This window comes from Bactrocera dorsalis, chromosome 3 (genome assembly GCF_023373825.1).
Source record: "Bactrocera dorsalis isolate Fly_Bdor chromosome 3, ASM2337382v1, whole genome shotgun sequence".
NCBI classification, from domain to species: Eukaryota; Metazoa; Arthropoda; class Insecta; order Diptera; family Tephritidae; genus Bactrocera; species Bactrocera dorsalis.
In genome coordinates, this window is record NC_064305.1 from 85,397,322 (window position 1) to 85,423,804 (window position 26,483).

Genomic DNA, 26,483 nt, shown 5'->3' on the forward strand with positions numbered 1-26,483 from the left:
AGGCCGACTATAGGGCCTAATTTATTTCCTATTCAATATAACATCGACATCGAAAGGTCAGTTCTGGCATCCATCAAGAACCATCTATAGGTATAATATTGTATATTCGCTGGCATAGCTTTGTATGCCTTAACATCAGATTTATGTTCACTATTTATTACTTTTATTTATTTTTTTCTTAAATCTTCTGCTTTTGTTTGTTAGCAACAGCTTATGCTCACCGTTGGTCACTCGAGTGAGCGAGTGCTGCTGCGCTTCGGACAAAACTTCGTATTCAGTTTGTATTTTCAGTCGTCGCGTGCGGTTCGATCGCAACGGAGACCTGCAGCCACATAAACACCATAGCAAAACTAAAATTTAATTATTCGCTATTTTATTTAAATTGTTTAAAATTTTCACGCTGAGTGAAATTCCTCAATAAATCAAATGTAAGCACTCATATGTGTATATATATTTTAGAGGGGAAAGAAAGGGAGAGTGAACGAAATTCCCAAAGCGTGCCAATGAACTTCTTGTGCATTCTGAATAGTGCTGCAATGTTTTGATCGCTTATCATACATTTTGTGTTATTTTCTTTTTATGCGAAACGAAAGTAGGTCAGTCATTAAGTTGCTATGGAACAAGTGAATCACATTGTGGCCGGTTCATGTTATTCACTCAATTGTTGTTATGTATACATATATCTAATTGTTATAATATTACGTTTCCAAAGTTGTATTGTGAATCTCTCTTTAAAAATTAAAGTAAGTTATTTTTACGTGAAGGTATCTTGTCAAATAAAAATGTATTCCTATTGTTGACTTCGTTTCGAGCGATAAGTTTGCATGGCGGCCATATCCTATAGTTGAATAATATCGACGATTCGAACAATTTAGCTGGTTTTTTTGGGGGGAAAAGAACGCGTGCAAAATTTCAAATTGATATCTCGAAAATTGAAGGATTAGTGCGCATATGTACAGACAGATGGACAGAAAGACAGACAAGCATGGTTAAATCGACTCAGCTCGTCTCGCTCAGTCGTCATTTATTGGATCGTGCCCTAAGTAACTTTGTTTTTTTTTTGCAAAAACTACGTTAGTGCTGTTGGAAATATTTTTTTATGTCCAAATATTATTCTTTACCGTTAAATTTAATGCTGTATATTGTCAGCAACCAACAGAGTAAAAAGAACTCGACAGTATGAATATAAAAAGTCGATACTTAAGTAATACTTGAAAAATTTCCACCTAGAGAAAATAATAACAACCCTTCTTTTCTACCCCCAATCTAGATGCCGAGTGCCACATTCTGCGCCGAAAGCCTACCATTCGATCAAATCGAAAAGCTCGCCATTAGCGGCGGTTACTCCGCGATTTATGCAGCGGAAAAGCCCAGCGTTGATATTGTCGGCGACTGGCAGCACCGCTATTGCTCCCTTGCGGACACCTTTCAACCCGTCTTGGATCGGGTGCATAATTTCGAGGTGCGTGAAGACGATGTTTGGATTGTGACGAGCACCAAATGTGGCACAACATGGACGCAGGAAATGACTTGGCTGATTTTGAACAACTTCGATTTTGAGAAGGCCAAAACAGACGATCTCACCATACGTTCGCCATTTTTGGAGTGAGTTAGAAGCAGTTAAAATCTAAACAACAAAACAAATCTAATTAAATGAAATATTTCAGATTCAACGGCGTTGTGCCAAATGTGCCACATGACACAATTGAGGCCTTAAATAAATTGCCGTCACCGCGTTTGATTAAATCTCACCTGCCCGCTTGGCTGCTGCCGAAACAAGTGTGGACTAAGAAACCAAAGGTGCGCATATGTCAAAGAAAGGAGAAATTTATTAAAGAAAATCTTCGACTTTTTAGATCATCTATGTGTTCCGCAATCCGAAAGACGCGGCTATCTCGTACTTCCATCATTGGCGCGGCATGGTCGGCTATAAGGGTACGAAAGAGGACTTCATGCATTCCTACATTGACGGTCACGTCAACTTCAACCCATTCTGGCCACATGTGCTCGATTTCTGGCAGCTGCGTGATGAACCGCAAATCTTCTTCACCAGCTATGAGCGCATGAAGCGTGACTTGGGCGGTGTCATCAAGGATGTATGCAAATTCTTGGAGCGTGAAGTTGAGCCGGAGCAGCTGACACAGCTCGTGGATCATCTTTCTTTCGACAAAATGAAGGATAATCCCGCGTGCAATCATGTCAAAGAGTTTGAGAGTATGAAGGCGGCAGCTGGTAGGGAAGTCGAAGAATTTAGGTAAAAGAACTTAAGCTATTTAATAGACAAACAATAATAACGGTAATTTTTTGACATTTTAAAGCAGATTTGTACGCCGCGGCATAGTTGGTAGCCATAAGGATGAAATGCCGCAAACAGCTATACAAGAATTCGACGACTGGACGGAGGATAACTTGAAGGACTATCAACTGACTATGGATGATTTTATAAACTATTCCAAGTACTAACTGTTTTCAACTCACATTTAAGTTTTATAATTTTTTATATGTATTTTGTAAATACCTTTTTATAATTGTAATAAAATTTAATATAATCAAGGCTTTTTGGTGTTCTTCAATAAAACTTTTGACGAACTTTTGAAATCTGAAGATCTTCCAGGACAATCATCAATGTTCGTAACTGCTCTTACGACTATCACCTAAGAGCGATCTTCGACAGAAGTAGTAAGCCTACAAATGGATTTCTACTATGAAAAAAACCCATCATTAGAGGTCTTTCCTATGTATGTTTTGACTATACCTCTGATGAATTCATGTTTTGTGGAACTGAAATATAGCAATTTTTTTAATGGATTACAGATCCATGGATGACAGAACATATTCTACGATCTCGAAACTGCTGAACCGTTTACTGGAAATTCATTCGTCGTATTCTGTTGTTGTTAAAGCAGCAGAATTCCGCCGAGTTGATAGCCCTTCATCGGATAAAAATCTGGGTCCAATTAGCTTACGGAGACCCGACTGTCGTGGGATCATTTTCAAATGTTTCGCTTAACTTTTTTGTATTTTAATAGTATTTTTTGTTTCATTTAATAACATTTTAGGGTTGACTCAAATTTACTAACTTTTATAATATTTTTGGAATTATTTAATCACTTTTAACATGTTAAAATGTAATTGCCAATTATTTGAAAAATAATTATATCTGTGTGTCACGTAAAATATAGATTGTAATGAGTAAGGTCAGTCACGTTCTTTTCTTTAAAAGCAACTTATGCTTTCTAAAGGCCTTCGTTACATTTCTTAATGTAATCATAGTAAATAAAACCAGAGCATGTTAATGTTATGTTATATTAACATTCTCTGTACAAAAATATTTCTATGAAACAGAGCTTTTATTTTTTGCTGTTAAAAAGCTTTTGCTAATAGAGCTTTTAGCTTTTAACAGTTTTCGCTTAACAGATTTTACAAATAAACATTCAGACATTTGGTTTTCAAGAAAAAATGGACATAATTTAATGTTATGATCAACAATTTATTAAGCTTAGGGTTTGCTACTATGTTTGAAAAAAGATTTTGGACAAGTTACCACTTTTTGCAGCAATTAGCGGCGTATATTCTCTTTCAAGGCGTCAGTCAATCAGGCTAAACTGCGGGAACAAGCGCGTTAACATAACCTCACAAAAAATAGTACAGCGGTATTAAATCGTACGATCTTTCGATCGTTGGATAATGCGCTCATCTTTCAATTATTTGATTGTTACTTTGGCTTTATGGCGTCTTGTTGGAACCAAAGGCCGATCAGATCAACATCCTCTATTGCAGACACGAAAAAGCCATTAATCATGACTTTTAAGCGTTCCCCATTGACTGTACCATTATGGCCGGCTTCATTTTTGAAGAAATGTGGACCAAAGATAACACTTATCCACAAAGCACAACAAACAGTGACTTTTGGAGAATGTAGCGGTGTGTCAATAATGGCTTGTGCATCATTATTACTCCAAAAGCGGAAACTTTGCTTAATAAAGGTCTTATAACAATCGTAATCGGTAGCCATCGCGTTTTGAGCTCATTTAACGAACGAGCGTTGTTGGTCGTTCGGCTTCAATTCTTGCACGCATGAGATTTTTTAACCCCGCAAACCAAAATCCTTCGCCAAAATCTTCCATAAAAAAATTTCGGACAGCTCCAATTGTTGAGCGTGAAGGTGGATGGACTTATTCAACTCTTCTTCGATATTATACTCCACAGCAGCAATAACATCTCGGTGCGCATTCTACGTTGTCTCTAAGGATTCGCAATACCCACTAGAGCAGACGCGGTTTGAAACCAATCCATTGTTGCCCAAATTACCTAGATTAAGACGCAGAGCCAGATGCCTCGGGCGAACCAAACCATTATTATTATTTTTTTTTTTTTTGGTAATAAATGTACCAGTTTCAGGAGTAAGTCTAGCAGTCTTGTCATTATAAAGTGTTACACTAAACTGAGCATAAATCAAGTAGCGGCTGTCAAAAACACTAACTCCGAAAAAATGCGAATACTCTATCATACAATTTTTTTCTTTTCGGTAATTTTCGTTCTTGGAAACTTTCAAAGTAGGCTCCTTCTTCATCGATGCAGCGCTGCCAGCACGGTTTCCAAGCATTGAAGGCATCACTGAAGGCATTCTCCGGAATAGCCCTGAGAGCCCAGGTGCATGCTGCTTGGTTCCCCTCTGTCATCTCAAAATGCCTACCTTTCATCGGCCTTATCACGCAAGGAAACAAAAAAGGACGGGGGGCCACATCTGGGCTGTAGAGCGACTGCGGAAACGTGTGATGTCTTGTCGGACCCGATTGACCCGTCGTTTGAGTCTCATGAGGACTTCCACGTAATACTTGGCGTTGACGGTTTGTCCAGGAGAATCAAATTCATGGTGGTTGATTCCTTTGATATGAAAAAAACACAGAAACACGTAGGGCGAAAATGTTTGTTCTTACCTACAGGTGCTCGGAAACAACCGACCAGCCGCTCGTTCGTTTGCTAGGAACTCCCTCCACCGAATCCTATTGGTGCGCTCCGAAATACAGTCGCGGCGGAAGTAAATCAGTCCTTTAACTTTCCGGACAAACCCTTTGCTATGCTTTTTTGCTAAATACTGTTCTATGCTTTGAAACAAGAGAAAAGTTCACTTCAACTGCACTGAAGCCATAATAAGATTCACAAGTTCATAAAAGAGTATAAAGTGGTCTTTGTTTTGATTTTGAGCGATTTGAAGAATTTTTAGAGATTAAAGCGTTGGTTTTGAAAATAATTCATACCAAATATTGTATAGATTATCTTTCAAATCTCGTTTTCCATACAATAACTTGATTTTTTGCTAAGCTCACAATCGTTCAGTTCACTGTGTAATGAAATCGTTTTATGAAATTGTATGAATTGAGTTTTTAATTACTTAGAAATCTACCGTATTCTCAGAACTGACTTATTATTTTACTCAAACTTTAAGAAAATGCTTGCTGCCAAAAAATTGCCAAGACTTTCGAAGCAAAGCCTCAATCGCATTACGAGATTGTATCGAAAGTTGGAAGATCAATTTTATCAAGAGGATGATGCATTAGCAGATTCTGAATCACGAAAACTTTCAAGGTATACCGCTCTACCAAATAGACTCTACATAACCCAATGCTATATAATCTACAAATATAAAAAGTCGCATTAGTTTTTCGTTATTTTTTGCTTTTTTCTTTAGTATAAAAAAAATAAATTATAAAATTGTAAATGATTATTATTAATGCTAAATAACTGAAAATGCATTTTCAATGCATGACTAACAATGATGAGCCATTTGCGACATTGGCATGAGTATTAGAAAATGGAAAACAGTCTGTTTCAACCGAAGTCATACAAGGGACTTAGGCGGTGGTGGTCTCAATTTTCTTGGCATTGTCTTCCTTCGAGGATGGGCCGGTTTGCGAGATGGGCACCACACGTTCAGTGGCAGGAGGAGGCAGCTTCTTCATGGGGGCGGTGATGGTGAGCAGACCGTCTGAAGACAGGGATGAGGTCACGTTGTCGGGATTCACGTCACCTAAAAAATGTAGAAACATAATGAAAATAAATAAAATAAATATTTCTAATATAAAATAAAGCTAAAACTTTTGAACTTACTTGGCAGCATATAACGTCTGGAGAACTGTCTGGACACAAAACCGTGCTCATCCTGGCGCTCCTCGTGTTTACCCTCAACGAGCACAAATTTATCGGTCACCTTAACGGTGATCTCATTGGGTGTGAATTGCTGTACATCCAAAATGACTTCGAATTTCTCGTTGTCAATATTCAATGTGGAACCGGATTCTTGCTTCTGCAAGCTGGTAGGCGAGCGCTGCCATGGGCGCAGGTAGCCGGAACGCAACATTGTTGGGCGGGAGTTCCAAACGGATGACAGCAGGTCATCGCGTCTACAAAGAATTACGAAATGGATTTAAAACTTGTTACATCTTAGAGGAAGGACTCCATTAATCTTTTTGTAATTTTACTACCTTAGTCCTGTGCCGAAGTGTTGGTCCAAGAGGCGCGAAGTGCGCGTTGGAAATTCTAAATCATCCCACCAGTCACGGAACATTAGGGGCACTACTGACATCTACGGTTCAACAGCGAAATCCGAAATTTGTGGTGTACCGTTACACAAGGTTACAAGGTCACAAGGTCACAATTGGCAGTGAAATGGAAAGTAGAGAAGAACACTAATGGTAATTAATAAAATCACCACGAAAAATTCATTATTATTTATGAATTCAAGCCGAAAATAAGCACAATTTATATAAAATTAAATTTTGTTGTTATTTTTTTTTTAATAATTTTCAGTAAATTTCCACAGTGATTCACCTTTTATTTGCACTTAATGAAGATAATAAAATTTCACAATTTTCTTTTTGTATTTCCGCACTTTTTCGCGATTTTCCGCTCGTGCTCGTCTTTACTGCTACGCGTTCGCTGCGTTTTTGAACTGAACAGTTTCGGCGCTCGTTCATTTTATATGCCGGCGGATTTGTTTGTGTTTTCGATCTTTTTAGACGATTTTCAAGATGATTTTCGTTCAAAAATATTATATGAACGATTTTGTGACTATTTTTAGCGAAGCGTCATTTCATGTTGTTGGCTTTTCATGCCAATCCGAATGGATGTGGTTGTTTGAGAAATTAACGGCGTGCGTGGGTCAAGAGGTGTATCAACTTTTCTGCTTTTAATTGATTGGAAATGATGCTTGCATGTATTTATAATGAAGTCGATAACATTTATAAAGTTCTAAGGTTAAGGAGTCTATGAATTTTGTGTCAATTGGTAAATTTTGAACAACTTTCATTGTTTTGGTAGAGCTTTTGAAGCAAAATTTGGATCTCGAAAACAAATTAATCCATTCGATACCTCCTATACCCTGAACCGGATATATTAACTTCGCAACGAAGTTTGTAAGATCCAGAATGAAACGTGGGAGATTCTAGAACCCTGGCCAGGGATTTTTGCCATTATTTCCACTGACTTGTGACATGTTGAATTGTCTTGGTAAAACAGCCGCTATGACTGTTGCCTTTTTCCACTATTGGGAGCAGGTTCATCGTGTGAAGTCCAATGATGGAGCCATGTTTCATCCATTGTCATATATCGACACAAAAATATCTTGAATATCTTCAAACACTGCGCCGAATCATCAACTCGTCGTTGTTTTTGGACAAAAGTGAGCTCGGACCACTTTAGATCATAGTTTTGATAACTTTAGAGGGCTTGCTATCTCGATAAACTTAACTTTACGGTCATTCTAAATTATTTTGTGGGCTTTTTTATATTTTCGTCGCCAACAACCTCTTTTGTGAATCCACTGCATTCACCGTCTTCGGTGCCCATTCTACTACTCTAAACTTAGTATATATAAGGAGCTACCTTTATGCCGGTATGTCTTAATTTGGGATCACCGCAAAACTAATGCGGCTGTCTATACTGAAATTGAGTAATACCAAAAGTTCCGTCATTATTAAGGTTCTCCTCGAGCCGTTTGATACCAAACGAGGTTCCAGACAAGGCGACTCCCTATCGAGCGACTTCTTCAACCAGCTGCTGGAGAAAATAATTCGAGCTGCAGACCTGAATGGAGAAGGTACAATCTCCCATAAGACTGTACAATGTCTAGCGTATGCCGATGATATCGATATCATTGGCCATAACAACCGCGGTTTTAGTTCTGCTTTCTCCAGGTTGGACAAAAAAACGAAGGAAATGAGTCTGGTAGTGAATGAGAGCAAGACGAAATATACCAAATAGTCGTCGCATTCGCGACTAGGCTCTCACGTCACTATTGACAGTCATAACTTCGAAGACGTATATAATTTCGTCTATCTTGGAACCAGTATTAACACCAACAACAACGTCGGCCTCGAAAACCTCGATGAAAATATTTCAGCTCTGAGAGCATTCGACACAGTATCTGTAGGGGAAAGCAGAGGAAAAGAAATACCAGCACTCCATTGGAAAGACCAGGTGGAGAAGGACTTGGCTACACTTGGGATTTCCAATTTGCGAAAAACAGTCAAAAGGAATGACGACTAGCACGCTGTTTTAAACTCGGCTCATTGGCTGCTCTATAAAAAAAATATCTGAAAACTGAAATCGGTTTGGGGGAATATTAGAAAAAAAATATGCGATGAGAAGGATACGGTTTAATATAATACTAAGGTTAAGACCTTGATATATTTATATAAAGACCATATTATTGGTCATAAAAGGAAGAGATCTTTTGATATTACCTAATTTTTTAAGGCTGGTTCCCAAATTCGAATAATTATTAACGGAATAAAAAAAACTTTCGATGGTTTTTAACTCATACTCTCTTCTTTTCACTAAAGGTAAGCAAATTTATTGTAAAGTATCATAAGTATCTATCCTTAAAATAAGGTTTTTGAACCCATTGTGTGTGAAATTCTCAAAAATCTTGAATATTTTCCTCTGGGGCTTTTTTTTACAAGTATTATTTATTTTCTTTCGGTAAGAGTTAAATAAGAAATATGCCTTACAAATTTGGCATTGTTTGTCATATAAAAAATTATTCACTTATTATTGCTTTAATATTAGTATTTGTTTACAAACAGGCACATGCTTCAAAAAACGTATAATATTTTAGATAAATTTTCCGCAAGTAAACAATTGTGCTTTTTAATAAGGTAATTTGAGTTTATCGTGACACCCACATACGTATGTATATAATGAACAAGTGTCGCTTACAAACATACATACATACATTTATAAATACTGAATCATTTGGAATGAACTAGAAGCGGATAAGAGGCTAAGAAATATTTGCTGAAAATTTTACTACCGCCTAGTAAAATATATATTTTTGGTTTTCCAGAAATGAATTCATTTTAGCGAAAGCTTATACAAAGAAGAAGTAAAACACACAAATATAAATATCTGCCCACATTTTTAGATATTCAATAATATCTTACTTCCGACCCGAAACAACCCACCTTTAAATTCCATTTAGATATTAGGCGAACAAGCATAGCAATAACTTATACAAAATCTCTTGATATACCTACATACCCACACATGTCTATGTATGTCGTGTGCAAATATGATTGTTTTTGTTGCAACATTTCTAGAATATTTTTGAGCCATTTTACAAAAATTTCACGTCAAAATGACTAACAACGAAACAATTAACTTGTGAGCACAACAATGAGTTCACAACGTGAGCAATTCGCAAAGGTAGGCGAAGTAAAAATAAAATATAAACAAGCGTTGCTGAAAATAGAAAAAGAAATATTGCAATGTTTTTTCTACACTTTTCGAAAAGTGCTGCTTAAGCAGACCAATTGGCAGGCATAAACATAAATTAAGAGATGAGCCAATAAAATGCTAAACAGATGTGTCAAATAGAGCAACTCATAGATATACAGGGTGTGTATCCTTATATATTTATTTATTTTCATTTTTTGATGTATGGTATGGAAAAGGAATTATCTGTTAAAAAATTTGGCATAACTTGTATTACAGCGAATCGAACAAACAACTGGTATAATTCACCTAAATTGATATAATCTTATATCAATAGCAAGCGTTTACACGAGTCTCAAATGTTAAAAATTTCAGTATAATTAAGTAAGGGTAGAAAAGTAAGCATTTATACCAATCTTAAATAATATATTACCTTGGGCAAAAAATAGTAAGACTTTTCATTTGAATTTCGCGTGAAAACCCATTCGTCCAAATATTTTTTTCTAGGTTGGTATGACTGTCACCAATGTCTTTACATTGAAAGCTTTGCTGGAAATTCATTTTAACAACTTTTTTGAAATTGGAAAAAACATTGCTGAAGTAGAATAGCGAATAGTAGTAAAGCGAATCGAACAAACAACTGGTATAACTCACCTAAATTGGTATAATCAAATATGAAGAATATGGAGGCAATAGAAAGTATTTACACCAATCGTAAATGATATAAAACCAAAAAAATCGTCTTATCCTCTTGAAACAGTCTTAACTCATAGTGTAGTTTTCAAGCATGAGTATTTGTGCCTACCCAATAACGGAAAAACTCTCAATCTATGTATTTAAATTATAAGCATGTCGCCATCGAATGCTGAGTCACTTGCCAGCATGACGTTGCGAAGATAAAAATATTTGTCTTTTTGTTTTATTTTAATTTTAGATTTTATTTATTTGTGTTTTGATTTTATTGAATTTTCTTTTTTCAAATTAGTAGACAAATTTTCGTTTTTATACAAAACAAAATAATTCCGTTGCTTGCTCTTTCGCTTCATAATTTTTCAAATTTTCACCTTTGCGGGTATATGGATATACTTACTATAAACATATCGCTCATTTGCTGCAAGACCGGCATAGATCAAAAAACGTGATTTTTGAGTTAATGCTGCAGAATTGTTCGTTATATCATACTTCATGTTGAGTGAAAAATTCATATGAATACCTCTTATATGCTCCGCTTTAGAAGAGGTGTAAGGTTGGAGTCACCGTGTAAGGTTGTAGTCAGTTGAAAACTTTAAACGCGTTTTCTGGAGAATCGATTTTTTTGACTTATGCCGGTCTTGCAGCAAATGAGCGATATCTACAATATAAATCATATACAAACATACATTTCATATATGAGTAAACAAGCTATTCATAACTGAAAATATCACTCGGCTTTTGATTTTAATTCAGCAGCTGCTTGTTGTCTTCGCTGTGGGAAAATAATTCCCATTTTATGGCTAATCGAAATAAAATTCTTGTAAAATGTGCGGAACAATTTTTATGGGCGGCAAATGAAATAAAGGGTGATTTTTTAAGAGCTTGATAACTTTTTTTTAAAAAAAAACGCATAAAATTTGCAAAATCTCATCGGTTCTTTATTTGAAACGTTAGATTGGTTCATGACATTTACTTTTTGAAGATAATTTCATTTAAATGTTGACCGCGGCTGCGTCTTAGGTGGTCCATTCGGAAAGTCCAATTTTGGGCAACTTTTTCGAGCATTTCGGCCGGAATAGCCCGAATTTCTTCGGAAATGTTGTCTTCCAAAGCTGGAATAGTTGCTGGCTTATTTCTGTAGACTTTAGACTTGACGTAGCCCCACAAAAAATAGTCTAAAGGCGTTAAATCGCATGATCTTGGTGGCCAACTTACGGGTCCATTTCTTGAGATGAATTGTTGTCCGAAGTTTTCCCTCAAAATGGCCATAGAATCGCGAGCTGTGTGGCATGTAGCGCCATCTTGTTGAAACCACATGTCAACCAAGTTCAGTTCTTCCATTTTTGGCAACAAAAAGTTTGTTAGCATCGAACGATAGCGATCGCCATTCACCGTAACGTTGCGTCCAACAGCATCTTTGAAAAAATACGGTCCAATGATTCCACCAGCGTACAAACCACACCAAACAGTGCATTTTTCGGGATGCATGGGCAGTTCTTGAACGGCTTCTGGTTGCTCTTCACCCCAAATGCGGCAATTTTGCTTATTTACGTAGCCATTCAACCAGAAATGAGCCTCATCGCTGAACAAAATTTGTCGATAAACACATTTCGAACCGAACACTGATTTTGGTAATAAAATTCAATGATTTGCAAGCGTTGCTCGTTAGTAAGTCTATTCATGATGAAATGTCAAAGCATACTGAGCATCTTTCTCTTTGACACCATGTCTGAAATCCCACGTGATCTGTCAAATACTAATGCATGAAAATCCTAACCTCAAAAAAATCACCCGTTACATATATGTATGTACATATATGAGCACAAATATATACATATGTACTTGGCCTTTCCAGAAGCGCCACGACTGAGAAAGGCATTCCTATATAATTGCATATGTTTATTTATTCGCTTGTGTATACTTTCCGGTATTGTGTGGCGCATGTGTTAGTAGGTGCGAATGAAAGATAAACATGCATTTGATGTGGAATTTGCAATTTGGAAATAAAAACCTAAACACCGTGCATTTGTTTGCAATTGTAACTATTAGCTACTATCTGACGCACAACTTTGTATTTTTGCAGCAGCAACTTTTAATTTGAAAATCAACGTTGGCGGCAGTCCAGAGATTAATAGCCAGAATTGGGAATTTCTGTTCTAACATACATATATTATATAAATATGTATATTGATATTTTTAGAATAATTTTCTTGAACTTTCATTGCTAAAGGCGTGTCTTTCTTCAAAGATTACACTATTTCTATCATTTTTCAAAAATCTAGCCATTTTGTTAACTACTATTCAATATACATGTGTAAATGATAATAGTATATAATTAGGACACAGAGGTTACAGATTTCAAACTCAGTACTATTAAGCTGAAATATTAATACTTTAAACATTTGTGTGGTTTGGGAAGGAAACTTTCTCATGTAAGGAAACTAAAAGTAAGGGTGAGTGAATAAGCACTACGCGGTAAGCTTTTTAAATAAGGACACAATGAACCAAGAACTGTCAACACCTATATGCAGTTATTTGTACGTGCTACTGCTTGAAATATGATTAATTTAGAAATCTGTCCTAAATACCTCTTAGAAAGGCAATATAATTAACTTGCGGCAACATGACGGATGCTGTTGAGCGGATACCAACTGTCAATACAAGTATTCGATCTACAAGTCGAAATATTTCCTAACAAGCTTCCTATGCCATAAGTTGCTTATGATTTAGGTGCCAAAACCTGCCCAACAAAAGCACACGCCTTGCTTGCAGTCAGTTTTCGATTACAGTGGATACTTCAATTGTATTTCTCCAAAATATTTTTTAAGCAAATTTCTTAAAGAAAGATTAACGAATCCATGAATATTATGATTTATTACCTTTTGTTTCTAACAAAACTGTATATTATTATAAGAAAAAATAGTTTCCAATGAGTTATGAGATTTTACTAAAATGTTGCGTATACGACATGTGGTCCATTGCCATTTATAATATTAATTAGTAGTAAGCATTAAATAAAGAAGAAGAAAAGATGTTTTAAACATAGTAAACTGTGTAAAATGATAAATCGCACAAGAAAAACTCTGACGAAATAGGTAAGAGTTACCTTAAGCTTTATGATTATTAACGAGGCTTCAACTAGGAAAACTCTCTCTCATGGAACTTTTTTCTCTATTTCTGAATGAAAAAATCTGAGCAGCTGCACTAAACTGTTCAAGCATAGTATTTTATAAAAGTGTAAAAGCTGATGTCAAATATAAATAATATGAAATATCGTTGCTTCCGCTTTCTTCAATACTATACGGCAGCAAAGTGAAGGCATATGTCTTTTAGTTTGTAATTCTTCTTCATTGTCGTTATTTTACTGTTACAATCATAGAGCTGAAAATATTAACAAGTTATATGCATTTGTGAATTAAAAAATAAATTGAATGGGAATATATTTATTCTGCAACTAGACATATCTCCAATTTTAAATTGTTCAAATTTTTCCTTAGTTCCAGACATTTCGATATTTATTTAGATTAATGCATTTTTATACTCTCGCAACAAAGTTGCTAAGGAGAGTATTATAGTTTTGTTCACATAACGGTTGTTTGTAAGTCCTAAAACTAAAAGAGTCAGATATAGGGTTATATATACCAAAGTGATCAGGATGACGAGTAGAGTTGAAATCCGGATGTCTGTCTGTCCGCCCGTCCGTCTGCCCGTCCGTCCGTCCGTGCAAGCTGTAACTTGAGTAAAAATTGAGATATCAAAATGAAACGTATTTCTTGGCTCCATAAGAAGGTTAAGTTCGAAGATGGGCAAAATCAGCCTACTGCCACGCCTACAAAATGGCGAAAACCGAAAACCAATAAAGTATCATAACTAAGCCATAAATAAAGATATTAAAGTGAAATTTGGCGCAAGGGATCGCATTAGGGAGGGGCATATTTGGACGTAATTTTTTTGGAAAAGTGGGCGTGGCCACGCCCCCTAGTAAGTTTTTTGTATATATCTCGGAAACTACTATAGCTATGTCAACCAAACTCCACAGAGTCATTTCCTTCAGGTATTTCCATATACAGTTTAAAAATGGAAGAAATCGGATAATAAAAACGCCCACCTCACATACCAAGGTGTGATGATTCCACCGACCCAGAAACCACACCGAACCAAACCAAACTGAAAAAACTATTTCCATTGCAAGCAGGTCTATCTCCGTATTCCGATTACTCCTAAAGTCAGTCAACTCACCAACATTTCTCAAAACTACTTCTAAAATATGTATTTAATGCCGTTATAACATCAACAACAAGATGAAATCTTGAGAGGTAGCTTCCAGGCGCTACTAAATTTGTGAAATTGATGTTAATATGGAGAAAAATCTATCATTGCGTACGTTTTATTTGTGATGTTTTAGCATCAGTACTTTAAATATTCCAAACATTATTATTTTTTCTTAGAAATAATGCATTTTTCCTTGCTAAAAACTGCATGTCGCACTTTTGCACTCTCACTTACCGAAAACAGCGTGTCCAAGAGAGCGAGAGAGAGAGATACAGAGCAGAGCGCCTGTGACAACTCAAGGCTATGCGAAGTGACAGCTGATTGTGAGTAGGGCTGCATTGCGTCACAACAACACCGCCATGCACTCGACTGCCGACGGGTCAAACGACAAAAACACATTACACTTGACATTTTGACACGCAGAGTGCAGCATCGCCAATCAAAGTTGAAGAGTTCAAGTGACGTGACGGCTTGCCAAAACAACAGCACAAATAAATAACAAAAAGCACACAAAACAACAACAGCAACACACCACGCGTTTGTGAATGCAGGCCACGGAGCACAAAAGAGACAAAGCGGAGGTGGCACCGCAAATGCGAACAAAAGAGGAAATCAAATAATATGCAAAACGAGTAAAAAGCAGCAAAGTGTGAAGGAAGTGGAAAACAGTTAACAAAAACAAACAAGACAATAAAGGATATTTTGCGGACGAATTCTATTGTATAAAATTGAGGAGCCTAACCGAGCAGCAGCTGCTGCCGAAAACAGCGGCCAACGAAAGGAGCAACAGGAATCAATAAAAAGCGAGCTACAACAACAATAACACATAGTGTGGCTAGAAAGCAGCAAACAAAACAGAAAAGTTAAGCTGAAGGCGGACACAAAAATCAATTGAAATTGAAGAGGGTCCACAGGCGCCCGCCTGAAACGTGACGCGTAAGGACTTCCTGGCAGTCAAGCACTCGAGCAAGGCGACCGGAAGACAACAAAGCGCGAGTGCCAAGTGGACGCGGTGTAAGCCGCAATGAAAAAGGTGCGTATGTGTGTTTTGCGCCAATAAAAAGAAATAAAAAAATGTTCTAGGAAATCAAATAAATGAATTAGTGGCGCCGCAGGTTATGCGCAAAAATCAATTGTATACGAAATGTGTCTAAAATGAACCGAAATTTCTTTGTACTTTAAGCTACCCGTGGCTTTGTTGGCCAGCACTTTGCTGCTGTGGCAGACGACAGCGCTGGCGGGACGCCTTGTGAAGCGCAGCTACTCCGATCAAAGCGTGCACGGCTACCAGACGGAGGTGAGTGCTCAACACACAGACACACCCACACTCACACACAGATACACATTTGTATGTATATAATGAACTAATGCCTACGTTTTTTGCATACAAATGTAACACCCGCAGCGCACATGCTGGTGGAACGAGGTGTGCAAGGAGGAATTTCAGAATCTCTTCCGCTGCAAGTGTCCACAATTCTCATACTGCCGGTAGTTAACTGTCACAACTATTGAAAAAAAAAAACAAAAATTCATTTTATTTTGTTTTCTCTTACATAATTTGCTCGCGCACATGTGGCTGTGTGTGTATGCCACAATGTGCAACAGCTCACCAGGACGCTACTACAATGCGTATTGTTCAATGACCGACACGGGCTACATATGGACGCAGCCAACATGGGACTGGGTGCCTTGAATGCTGCCATCGCCGGTCTACTGCCTACATATATTTAAGTGCTTAACACACACCAACACATACACATATAAATCACATACTTATACTTATGCACCCACATATGCCTATAGTTAGGATAGAAAATATTCAAAAGCAACAAAAAACAATGAAAAGTCGTAAAAATATACATATTTAGTATATAGTATAGTCTTACATACATACATACATATAAATATATATATGTATATTAAAGCTACTCTTGGCACAGAAAGTGTTTATTATTAGCACTGACATACTAACGGTGCTTTAAAAGACACATTCAAAAAAAAAATGCATTTTACACAAACAAAAAAAATACATTCACAAACATATACAACGAATTATAATTGTACCGTTATTCACAAAAATAGTTTATGTATGTAGGATCGCTTAGAACCTTGAACCCACGCTTAAGCTACTTTTCATATATGGTTAATACCACTATGTTGTTGTTGTGGCAGAGTTCTGACGAGTTGGCAGTACTTGGCCGTATAAAAAACTTCGGTCCATTCCGAAGTAGACCCGACTGACGTAGGAATGGTTGTTACAACTACATACTTCATCTGATCAGATTTGAACCGGACTGGCAAAAACTACATTTTCATGTATTTTAGCTCCTGAGCCAAAACAAGAATGCCAATACTCAATCCAACTTTCTATACACTTTTTATAAGCTTCGGCTGGTTTATCCTTCAGGGAGATTTGTTTTTTTTTCTATTTCGAGTCATTCTTGTAACGCCATTCGCTAGATTGTTGGCTAGTTCCGATGACATATTCATAAACTTACGTCTCGTCACTAGTCCTGACGCCCTTGATGAATATAGGGTCCTCAGCAACGTTATTAAGCATCTCTTTCTCAACCGCTTGACGTCGTTTTTGCAAAAAATACAGAACTTTTGGTATGAGTCCAGTAATGACCCGCTTTATACCCAAAACATTAAACAAAATATGTTGAGTTGATCCATAAGAAATACTGAGAACCTCTGCTATAACTCTGATGCCAACACGACAATTTGGAAATACTATTTCTAATATTTTTCGGTGTTATTAACAGAGTTGGACGGACGACCCGATTAAGGCAAACTCTCGATTACTTTACGACCTTCAATAAATGCTTTGTGTCGCTCAAATACTGGTATTCGTGATAAAGTGGACTCCACCAAACACACAATATTGAACGATCAAAAAAAAAAACATTTAACAAGAAAAACTTCATAGATTTGGTTTACGCGTGTGGTTTAGTTTCATGAACCACTCGGGGTAAAATTTCAAAATATGGGAAATATACCATAAAATCTTGACTTCTGAGCTCAGTTATTTTTCCAGTACAAATCCCTTAGATCCACATTAACCATACTATAAAAGAATTTCAACATAGCAGTGGACTTATCAGATGTACTATAGACCCTTTTGGGGTCAGAAAAGTCTCTTGCAGAGCTTTACTACGAAATAATGTTCATAAATATCCAACAACAAGCTTGTTTGTACAGTCTTGTATTCTGAGCTCAGTTATTTACCAAGTCCAAATCCCGTATATACATATTAACCAGACTATAAATGAACCTCAACATAGTCAACATAGTAGTCTCACTAGATGTGTTCTTTACCCTTCTAGGGTACAAAAAAATCCCTCGTAAAGCTTTATTAAGAAATAATATTAATAAATACCCAAAAATGAGGTAGTTTACGTCAAGATTTTATAAAAAAAAAAATTTAGTGTTACACACTCTACTGTTGTTTCTGTTGTTGTAAAGGCAAAAAAACATTCCACAAATATTTCAAAAAAATGCTGACAAGTTGACATTGAATTGGGATCGTTCCGGTTACGTAGACCCGTATGTCTTGAGAATGTGTCCTAAGATTGTTTAAGGGGTTATTAACAGAGAAATTGTGAAATGTTTGGAAAAACATATTTTAAACTCGGCCATTGCGACGCCATTTCCGGTGACCCCTCGGAAAGAAGATGGAACCGCGTTGGCGAAATAACTCCTTACATGATCATCTAAAGTGAAAAAATACGTGTTTTAGTTAAGACCGTAACTTAGAACTTGGACAAAGGAAAGAAAAAAACTGAAAAATGGATTTTTGGCAGAAACTTTTACAAAAAATTTAAATTTTAGTGAAAATTTCCCGACATTTTTGTTTCAATAAATCCTTCGTCCAAGTTTTTAAGAGTTGTATCTCAAAGACCTGTGTAAAATTTCATGAAGATTGATTGAGTAGTTCTCGAGAAATCTTACCAGCTGACTTCGACAGTTTCGAGAAAAACGTGTTTAAAGACGGCGCACTTAGCCTAGCTGGCCTCGAGCGCACAAGTTCTCAAGGCTGTATCTCCGAAACTATTGCTTGAAACAACTTGAAAATTTAGGAGGTGTTGTAGAGTTTAAGAATACAATAAAAAAAATCGGTTTTTTGAAAGACATGTATTCTTTAATTTAATATTTAAGACCTCAATGTTTCGGTAGCAAAATTCACTTCGTATTCTTTGATTTTGTGAGGATATGGGTTTTAAAAAGCAATAACCTAACCTAACCTTATTTATGAACTACACTTCAACACCAACCTCACAAAATATAGAAAAATATCTCACATAGTACAACATAGAATTCCACATATATGTAAATACATACATATGTATATCGTCACAAATACATACTCACACCAAATCCTTGAAAGCTTTCATGAACGACCAATCAACTATGCTTCCAAATTAGTGAACCTTATACATTATTAGAATGAGAGTACATTATTTATATATACCCTAAACATACATACTGATATATGCATAATGGCATATGATATAAATATATATATACATACATACACGTATATACTTGTATATATATGCAAACAGTCGAAAAACACAACGCAAATGCGAAATTGATCATATCCACAAAACGTTTTACCTTGTTAACCCTAAAGACTTATTGCTGCAACGTCATACCGTTTAGTGGGCGAAGCCAAACACAAACAAACACAATCGAAATATGCATACATACATACATACATATACGTAGTATGCACAGCACAGTTGTGGTTAAGCAAATGGTTACAAAATATATTGTTATTACTACATATCACACATGTCAGCGTTATGCTAATTATATATAATATATATACAAATGCTACGTTAAGTATGATATTGTTGATGACGTTTTATTAAATGACATATTAATAAATCTGCCAATTTGAAAACACGCAAATATATAATACAATTACATACAAACATACATGTGGAAGTGACAATTTAATTTATTCCGCTTTCAACCGGATAGCTGAGCTAATAATAATGAGGATATACTTAGATATTGCCAAGTGAACACATATGATAAGCTAACTGTGATTAGAAATGGCCAGCGTTATTGTTGTCTTTTTATAGCTCACAAATACAGCCGCCTACACACACACACCCACACTCACATAAGTTCATTATTGTTAGCACTTTGTAAAGCTTTGAAGGTGTGCGTGCGTGTATGTGTGTTGGGGTATGTTTTTCTTGTGTATTCACTGCATCGACCTGCCGACGTCAGCAAAATATTGGAAAATCAATAGCCCTGCAACAATTGCTGATAACGCACAGTGGGCCGAACAAGGTCAACAAGTGGGAATTTTGATATCAAATGGAAATAACCATTTGTGAGTCGGAAAATATTTTTTATTTTTATTTTTTTTGGAAAGGCATTTTTTCAAATAAATAAATAAACAGTTCTCGATTCCAAGGAAGAACTCCGAAAAAAAGTACGTGAGGTATGTGTTAAGGATGATTATGCAGTTTAAAAATGCTGAAACTCAAAAACAAAAACAGGTTATTTATAATGGCGGCATTCCAAATGAACTTAACCTAACTTAACGTAACTTAACTTAATGCAACATAACATAACTTAACGTAACATAACATGAATTAACCTTATAAAATTTATTTAAAAATAATTTGCATATTATACATATAAAAAGCACATCTCAATACATCACATTCCAAAAGAACTTAACTTAACTTAACTTAGCGTAACATAATGTAACTTAACATAACTTCACCTACCTTAGCTTAATGCAACATAACATAACATGACTTAACGTAACATAACATAGCATAACCTAACTTAACTTAACTTAACTTAACATAACATAAGTTAACCTAATAAAATATATTTAAAAACAAATTACATATGGTATAAAAAGAACATCTGAATATATCCCTTTATTTACCTCAGCCACATCCTTGTTCTATGGCACATATTGTATCTGAACGTAAACATAGTTTACAGATCTACACAAAATAAACATAATAAAAAAGTGTTCGGAACGAAATTTCCCGTTAATTTTTTTCCAATCTTGTCACTTTATCGGAAATCTAAACCGAAAAATCTCAGCTAGTCCGTAATAGATCTGGTTTAGATCATAAGTTTGATAAAGCAAGGGTGTTCTTAGTGTGGAGAGCGGATCTTAAGAGTTTACGAAGCATTTTATAAGAGAAGTACTCTTTGGAAAGATTTAACTTTATTTGATTGGGTCTATAACTATATTCGTGCGGTTTGCCAAGACTTGGCGTAACTTGATTTTTATTGAAAATTGGGTACCATATGAATAGAAGCCAAGAGATGTTGGTCTGGTTAATGCAGGATGCCATCACTAGAATACAAATAACTTCAGAACAGAATATCAAAAGTTGGTTTGGATTCTTTGGAGTTGGAATCCATAAATTACACAGAAGATAGGAACATGTTTAGCTTCGAATGGACAATACTAATATACGATCAAATTTGGAGAACCCTTCACAATAAATTTATACATTGACATCCTCGTCCTCCGGTTGAACTCATATAACATTTCTAACCAATTTTCAGGTCACACATTTTCCAATAAAGCACCACTGTCGACGAACTTTGAAGCGCTTGCGCACTCCCGCTGCCTAGGTCTACTATACCTTAATCTACGACAACATTAAGACACAAAGTAGTAGCTATACGACTACTAAGTAATCAAAAACAGAAACAAGAGGAAAACTGTCGCACGAATTTACTGCAACGCAGATTTACAAGTCAACGGCTATGGTCGGTTAGGGACTTTTTGCACGAAAAACTCATTTAACCAGCTGTAAGTGCGAATTGACAACACGCTCTAAGCGAAATAGACATAGAAACTAAATATAACTACACACATATGTACAATCTATGTACATATGGAGTCCGAGTAAATACACTTGAACCATTCGCAAATTAAACGCATTCACTCCACAGCAACAGGATGAGCAACAACAAGATGTCGAGCATGGAGAAGTTGTGCGGTTTGGCTTTCATTTTGGTCGCGTTGGCTTTCGACAGGAGCGCGTGCAGCCACTTGCCAACTCATCGCATCGATTATCCCGAGGATGCGTTGACGCTGAACGAACGGTTCTTCAACGACGTGCGAGCGCTGATAAAGCGGCGCATCAAGGAAAATGCCGCGGTAAGCGGAAGATTCTTTAACTAACGGCTTATTTTTAATCCGTAATTATTCGCATCACAGTTGCAAGAGCTGCATATGGACAATGAAAATGGCGTCGGCGTCGGCGGAGGTGGCAGCGGCAGTAACAGTAATGAGTTTGCAGCTAATTATGAACGCAGCAGTGATGGCGCGGGCGGAGAGGACAGCGCTAGTAGGAGTGTTGTAACGCCACCACCGTTGGTGCCAACACCCGTGCTGGTGGAGAACTGGCCCACCGAGAGCCACTCCTTCGGACAGGTTACAGCCGTGTCCATAGATCCGCAAGGCAATCCGGTCATCTTCCATCGCGCCGACAGATATTGGGATGCTAAGTAGGTCAACAGCTGTTACAATATCTATTTTTTTTTTGGTGTTTTATAGTAGTGTTAGTAGTAGTGTGTGTTTGTGCAGTGGTTCCTAAACATTTTCTAATGTGTGACTTTTTTGTTTTGTTGTTGTAGCACTTTTAACGACAGCAATATATTCTATTTGATCGAATATGGGCCGATTAAGGAGAAGACCATCTATGTGCTGGATCCCAAAACCGGTGCTATAAAGTCCGGTTGGGGTGAGGACATGTTCTACATGCCACATGGTTTGACTATAGATGTGCATGGCAACTACTGGATAACGGACGTGGCAATGCATCAGGCATTCAAGGTGCGTTGGTCATAAAATTTAATAAAAAAAAAGAAAATTAAAATTAAATTTAATTAAATAAAAAAATGAAAAAAATAAAGAAAAATAAAATAAAAAATATGCGATAAAAACCAAAAAATATAATTACAAGCAAACAATAAAATAAAAATAAATAATAAAATAAAATAAAAAAAAATAAATAAATGAAAAAAACTAAACTAAAAAAATAAATAAATGAAACAAAACTAAACTAAATAAACTTAAATTAAAAAATATTAAATTAAATTAAAAAATAAAATCAAATTAGATTAAAAAAATTAATAAAAATTATGAAATTAAAAAAATAAAAATTGAGTGAAAAAAATAAAATTAAAGAGAATAAAAAAATATATAATAAAAACGAAAAAACTTATATACAAAACTAAAATAAAAAACCAGTAAAATAAAACAAAAATAAATACATTTTTTAATTAATAAAAAAGAAATAAAATTGAAACAAAAAACGTGACGTAGAAAAAAATTGGAAATTATTAAATTGAAAAATAAAAATAAAATTAAGTTAAATAAAATTTAAAAAAACTAGAATTAAAAAAGAAATAAAAAAAAAATCCGAAAAAATGCTTAAAAACGGAAATAAAAAAAAAAGCGGAATAATCATTTACAACAAAAATTAGCAGAAAAATATATTTAAATAAAAAAAAATAAAAATAACAATAAAAATATATTTAGAAAAAACTAATAATATGTATATTATAAAATAAATTTAAGTTAATTAATAACCGAACAATAAATTTAAGAAACGAATAAAGAAAATTAACTAATTAAAATAATATACAAAGACCTAAAATTAATTTTAAAAAATTTAAAAAATTAAAGAAACAAATAAAATAACTTAAAGAACCATATAAAAAATTTAATTAATTTAGAAATAAATTATATAATTAAAACAATTAAAATAAATTTTTTTATTTAATTAAAATAAAATTTTTATTAATTTTCTAATTAAATGTAAATTGAATTAATTAAAAAAAATAATTAATAAATTCAAAAAATTTTAATTTTAATTAAAGAACGGTTAAAAGCTGTGACAGATAATAAAACAAATAAATAAAAAATTAACAAAAAACCCAAAAAATAAAAACGGAAATTTTTTTTATTAATTATGAAACAATTATAAAAATAATATAAAAAAAATAAAAAATTTAATCAGACAACACAATAGTAAGTAAGCAAAACCTAAAAAGAATATAGTAAAAGGAGAATTAAAAACAAATAAATACCACAAATTGCTTACTTTTAGGCTGTGAAAATCGTGAAAAAATAAACATTAAAAAAGTAACTAAAAGAAGAAGAAGCTCATTTCTATTTTCCACTCTTTTCAGTTCAAGCCATGTGAAAATCGTGAAAAAATAAACATTAAAAATGTAACTAAAAGAAGAAGAAGCTCATTTCTATTTTCCACTCTTTTCAGTTCAAGCCATTTGACAACCAACCGCTGCTCACCATAGGAAAACGCTTCAAGCCCGGCTCCTCCCTCAACCATCTCTGCAAGCCCACTTCCATTGCAGTGGCAACAACAGGCGAGGTAGGTATTGAGATGAAAAATATTATAAAAAAATATTATAAAAAAATATTATGAAAAAATATTATAAAAAAATATTATAAAAAAAATAATATTATAAAAAAAATTATAAAAAAAATATTAAAAAATAATATTATAAAAAAAATTATTAAAAAAAAAAATTATAAAAAAAATATAAAAAAATTATAAAAAAAATTATAAAAGAAATATAAAAAAATTATTAAAAAAAATATAAAAAATTATTAAAAAAAATATAAAAAATTATAAAAAAAAAATATAAATAAATTATAAAAAAAATATAAAAAAAATTATAAAAAAAAAAATATAAAAAAATTATAAAAAAAAAATATAAAAAAATTAAAAAAAAAAAATAATAAAATAACTGTTATATTATAAACTGCACACAAAACAAAACTTTTCGAGCATTAAACATACATAGTTAAACAAATGTTACGCATACGCACTGGCTGACTGGATTAGGAAGCATGGAAAAATGCATACTTCATATAGATTATTTAAAACTATTTTTGGAAACAACTATTTAATATTAAAACAACAAAAATTTCGCTAATTTTTTGCACATTCGTTTTAGTTCTTTATCGCCGACGGCTACTGCAATAGTCGCATATTGAAATTCAACGCTGCTGGACACATTCTACGCACCATACCACAACCACCGGGTGAGCAAGCAAGCGGAGAGCAAAAGATATATAATGATTTTGACTAACTTTTATATTAATTAAATATATGTATTTAATATATTTTATTTTATTTTTTTTAACTATTTTAGAATTCCTCTCACTACAAGTGCCGCATGGCATCACTCTGCTGGAGCACCTTGATCTCTTGTGCATTGCCGATCGTGAAAATATGCGCGTCGTTTGTCCAAAGTGAGTTTTTGTGTGCAATAATAATTATTAACTTGTAAATCAATTGCACTTTCCAACTTAGAGCCGGCTTGAAATCGTCTCAGGGTGAGGGTCAGCCCGCTGCCACCATACAAGAGCCCGATTTGGGTCGCGTTTTCGGCGTAGCCGCTTACGGTGACATTGTTTATGCTGTAAACGGGCCGACATCGATGTTGCCGGTGCGCGGTTTCACCATCGATCCACGCTCCGAGACCATCATCGGTCACTGGGGTGAATTCAAGAATCCGCACTCAATAGCGGTGTGTGTCAACGGCTCGGCGTTGTATGTGACCGAGATCGGTACAAATCATCAGACCAACAAAGTATGGAAATATGTTTTGGTTTAAGTGGTGTTGGTGTAGATGCGGCAAGGTCGTGTGAGGGTGTGTGAAAGTTTGAAGAGAGAGAACGAGCAAAACAAAATAATTGTTATTTTTAAATCAACCACAGCAACAATAATTCAGTGTACACGCAAAGTTATATAACAAAAACAAAATATCAAACTTGCAATGAATTTAATCGAAATTAAATGTAGTAACTAAATAACGGTAATAACGTATCATTCGCACCAGGAAATGTAACCTAAAGTAAAACATTTTTACCTCGTAAATAACACACACACAAACAAATTATGCAAATTATATTGCTGCAACATAAAGCAAAAACAACAAAGGAACAACTCAAGTCATATCTCGTAGAGGAAATAGCAAATATAACAACAAACAACACATTATTTGATAGCAATTTCGCAAAAACTTCCATTAAATATATTTGCAAGTAACCACAAGTAGCTGTACTTATTACATACTTAGGTGTGTGTATGTATATGTAAACCATAACCGAAAAGAATTTCACTATAACCTAAAGACACTAGTAACAATATCTTGAATACATAAAATAAATACAATAAACTAAATATTAAAGTTATATAGGAAAGCACAATACCGTTAGTTGGAAATACAACACTTAAATCAACAAAATGCGAAATGTATGAAATATAAATAGCATGTATGTAGGAATAAAGCAAACACATAAGTAAAAATGGCATTGGCGAACAAACTAATTTTAGTTACTAAAATTAAAGCAAACCATCGGTCAGCCGCACCCTAGTACTATAATCAACAATATATGCTCTAGCCTAAATGGCATATGGTCTCTGCTCCGTCGTGGCAAGCAAATTGCACTAACATTCCTAGACACAAGTTTCTTTCCACTTCGTCTGCGCTTCGGTGGCTTTGGATTTTTTTTATTTATAATTTGTAATTTATACATAAGTGAAAGCTTATGCAAAAAAATATTGTAAATTTATTTGTGAATCCTGTAAACCCTGTACCTAAAGTTAAAGTAACCTATAAACAACTTATATCAACAAAAACTAATAAATAAATAAAATTGTCGTCTACCCCATAGAGCTGTGGTGAGTTTCATTTTCCCTGAATGGAAATTCAGAAAAAAAAATAAAAAATTAATTAAAAAAAGGAAAACAATAAATTAATTAAAA

At 34.8% G+C, this 26,483-nt stretch overlaps 4 protein-coding genes across 8 annotated transcripts; 3 read left to right on the forward strand and 1 right to left on the reverse strand.

Annotated features, from left to right (window-relative positions):
* Positions 1-269: 269 nt before the first annotated feature.
* LOC105231452 (sulfotransferase 1 family member D1) lies at positions 270-2,554 on the forward strand. 4 transcript variants are annotated; one of them, XM_049452806.1, is made up of 5 exons: positions 270-428; positions 1,271-1,605; positions 1,668-1,800; positions 1,857-2,254; positions 2,319-2,554. In XM_049452806.1, the coding sequence occupies exons 2-5, from the start codon at positions 1,271-1,273 to the stop codon at positions 2,461-2,463; spliced, it is 1,011 nt and encodes a 336-aa protein (XP_049308763.1). In that variant the 5' UTR covers positions 270-428; the 3' UTR covers positions 2,464-2,554. The 4 variants fall into 4 exon arrangements, with proteins under 4 accessions (XP_049308763.1, XP_049308764.1, XP_049308761.1 ...); XM_049452807.1 differs by having other exon boundaries at positions 2,322-2,554; XM_049452804.1 differs by lacking the exon at positions 270-428 and adding an exon at positions 658-743.
* A 3,101-nt stretch (positions 2,555-5,655) lies between these two features.
* On the reverse strand, positions 5,656-6,991 carry LOC105227733 (protein lethal(2)essential for life). Of its 2 annotated transcripts, none has more exons than XM_011207227.4 (4): positions 6,832-6,991; positions 6,486-6,586; positions 6,112-6,404; positions 5,656-6,031 (listed from the first exon to the last, which is right to left on the reverse strand). In XM_011207227.4, exons 2-4 carry the CDS (start codon positions 6,584-6,586, stop codon positions 5,856-5,858), a joined length of 570 nt encoding a protein of 189 aa, XP_011205529.1. In that variant the 5' UTR covers positions 6,832-6,991; the 3' UTR covers positions 5,656-5,855. The 2 variants fall into 2 exon arrangements, with proteins under 2 accessions (XP_011205529.1, XP_011205530.1); XM_011207228.4 differs by having other exon boundaries at positions 6,486-6,689; positions 6,832-6,989.
* Positions 6,992-15,042: 8,051 nt separating this feature from the next.
* LOC125777680 (uncharacterized) lies at positions 15,043-19,399 on the forward strand. The gene is made up of 4 exons (XM_049452816.1): positions 15,043-15,712; positions 15,863-15,976; positions 16,085-16,167; positions 16,285-19,399. Exons 1-4 carry the CDS (start codon positions 15,704-15,706, stop codon positions 16,370-16,372), a joined length of 294 nt encoding a protein of 97 aa, XP_049308773.1. The 5' UTR covers positions 15,043-15,703; the 3' UTR covers positions 16,373-19,399.
* A 1,925-nt stretch (positions 19,400-21,324) lies between these two features.
* Positions 21,325-26,393, forward strand: LOC105227732 (peptidyl-alpha-hydroxyglycine alpha-amidating lyase 2). Its single transcript, XM_011207226.4, has 8 exons — positions 21,325-21,484; positions 21,628-21,835; positions 21,896-22,185; positions 22,315-22,513; positions 23,964-24,077; positions 24,667-24,754; positions 24,865-24,964; positions 25,026-26,393. The coding sequence occupies exons 2-8, from the start codon at positions 21,635-21,637 to the stop codon at positions 25,327-25,329; spliced, it is 1,296 nt and encodes a 431-aa protein (XP_011205528.2). The 5' UTR covers positions 21,325-21,484; positions 21,628-21,634; the 3' UTR covers positions 25,330-26,393.
* The last annotated feature ends 90 nt before the right edge of the window (positions 26,394-26,483 follow it).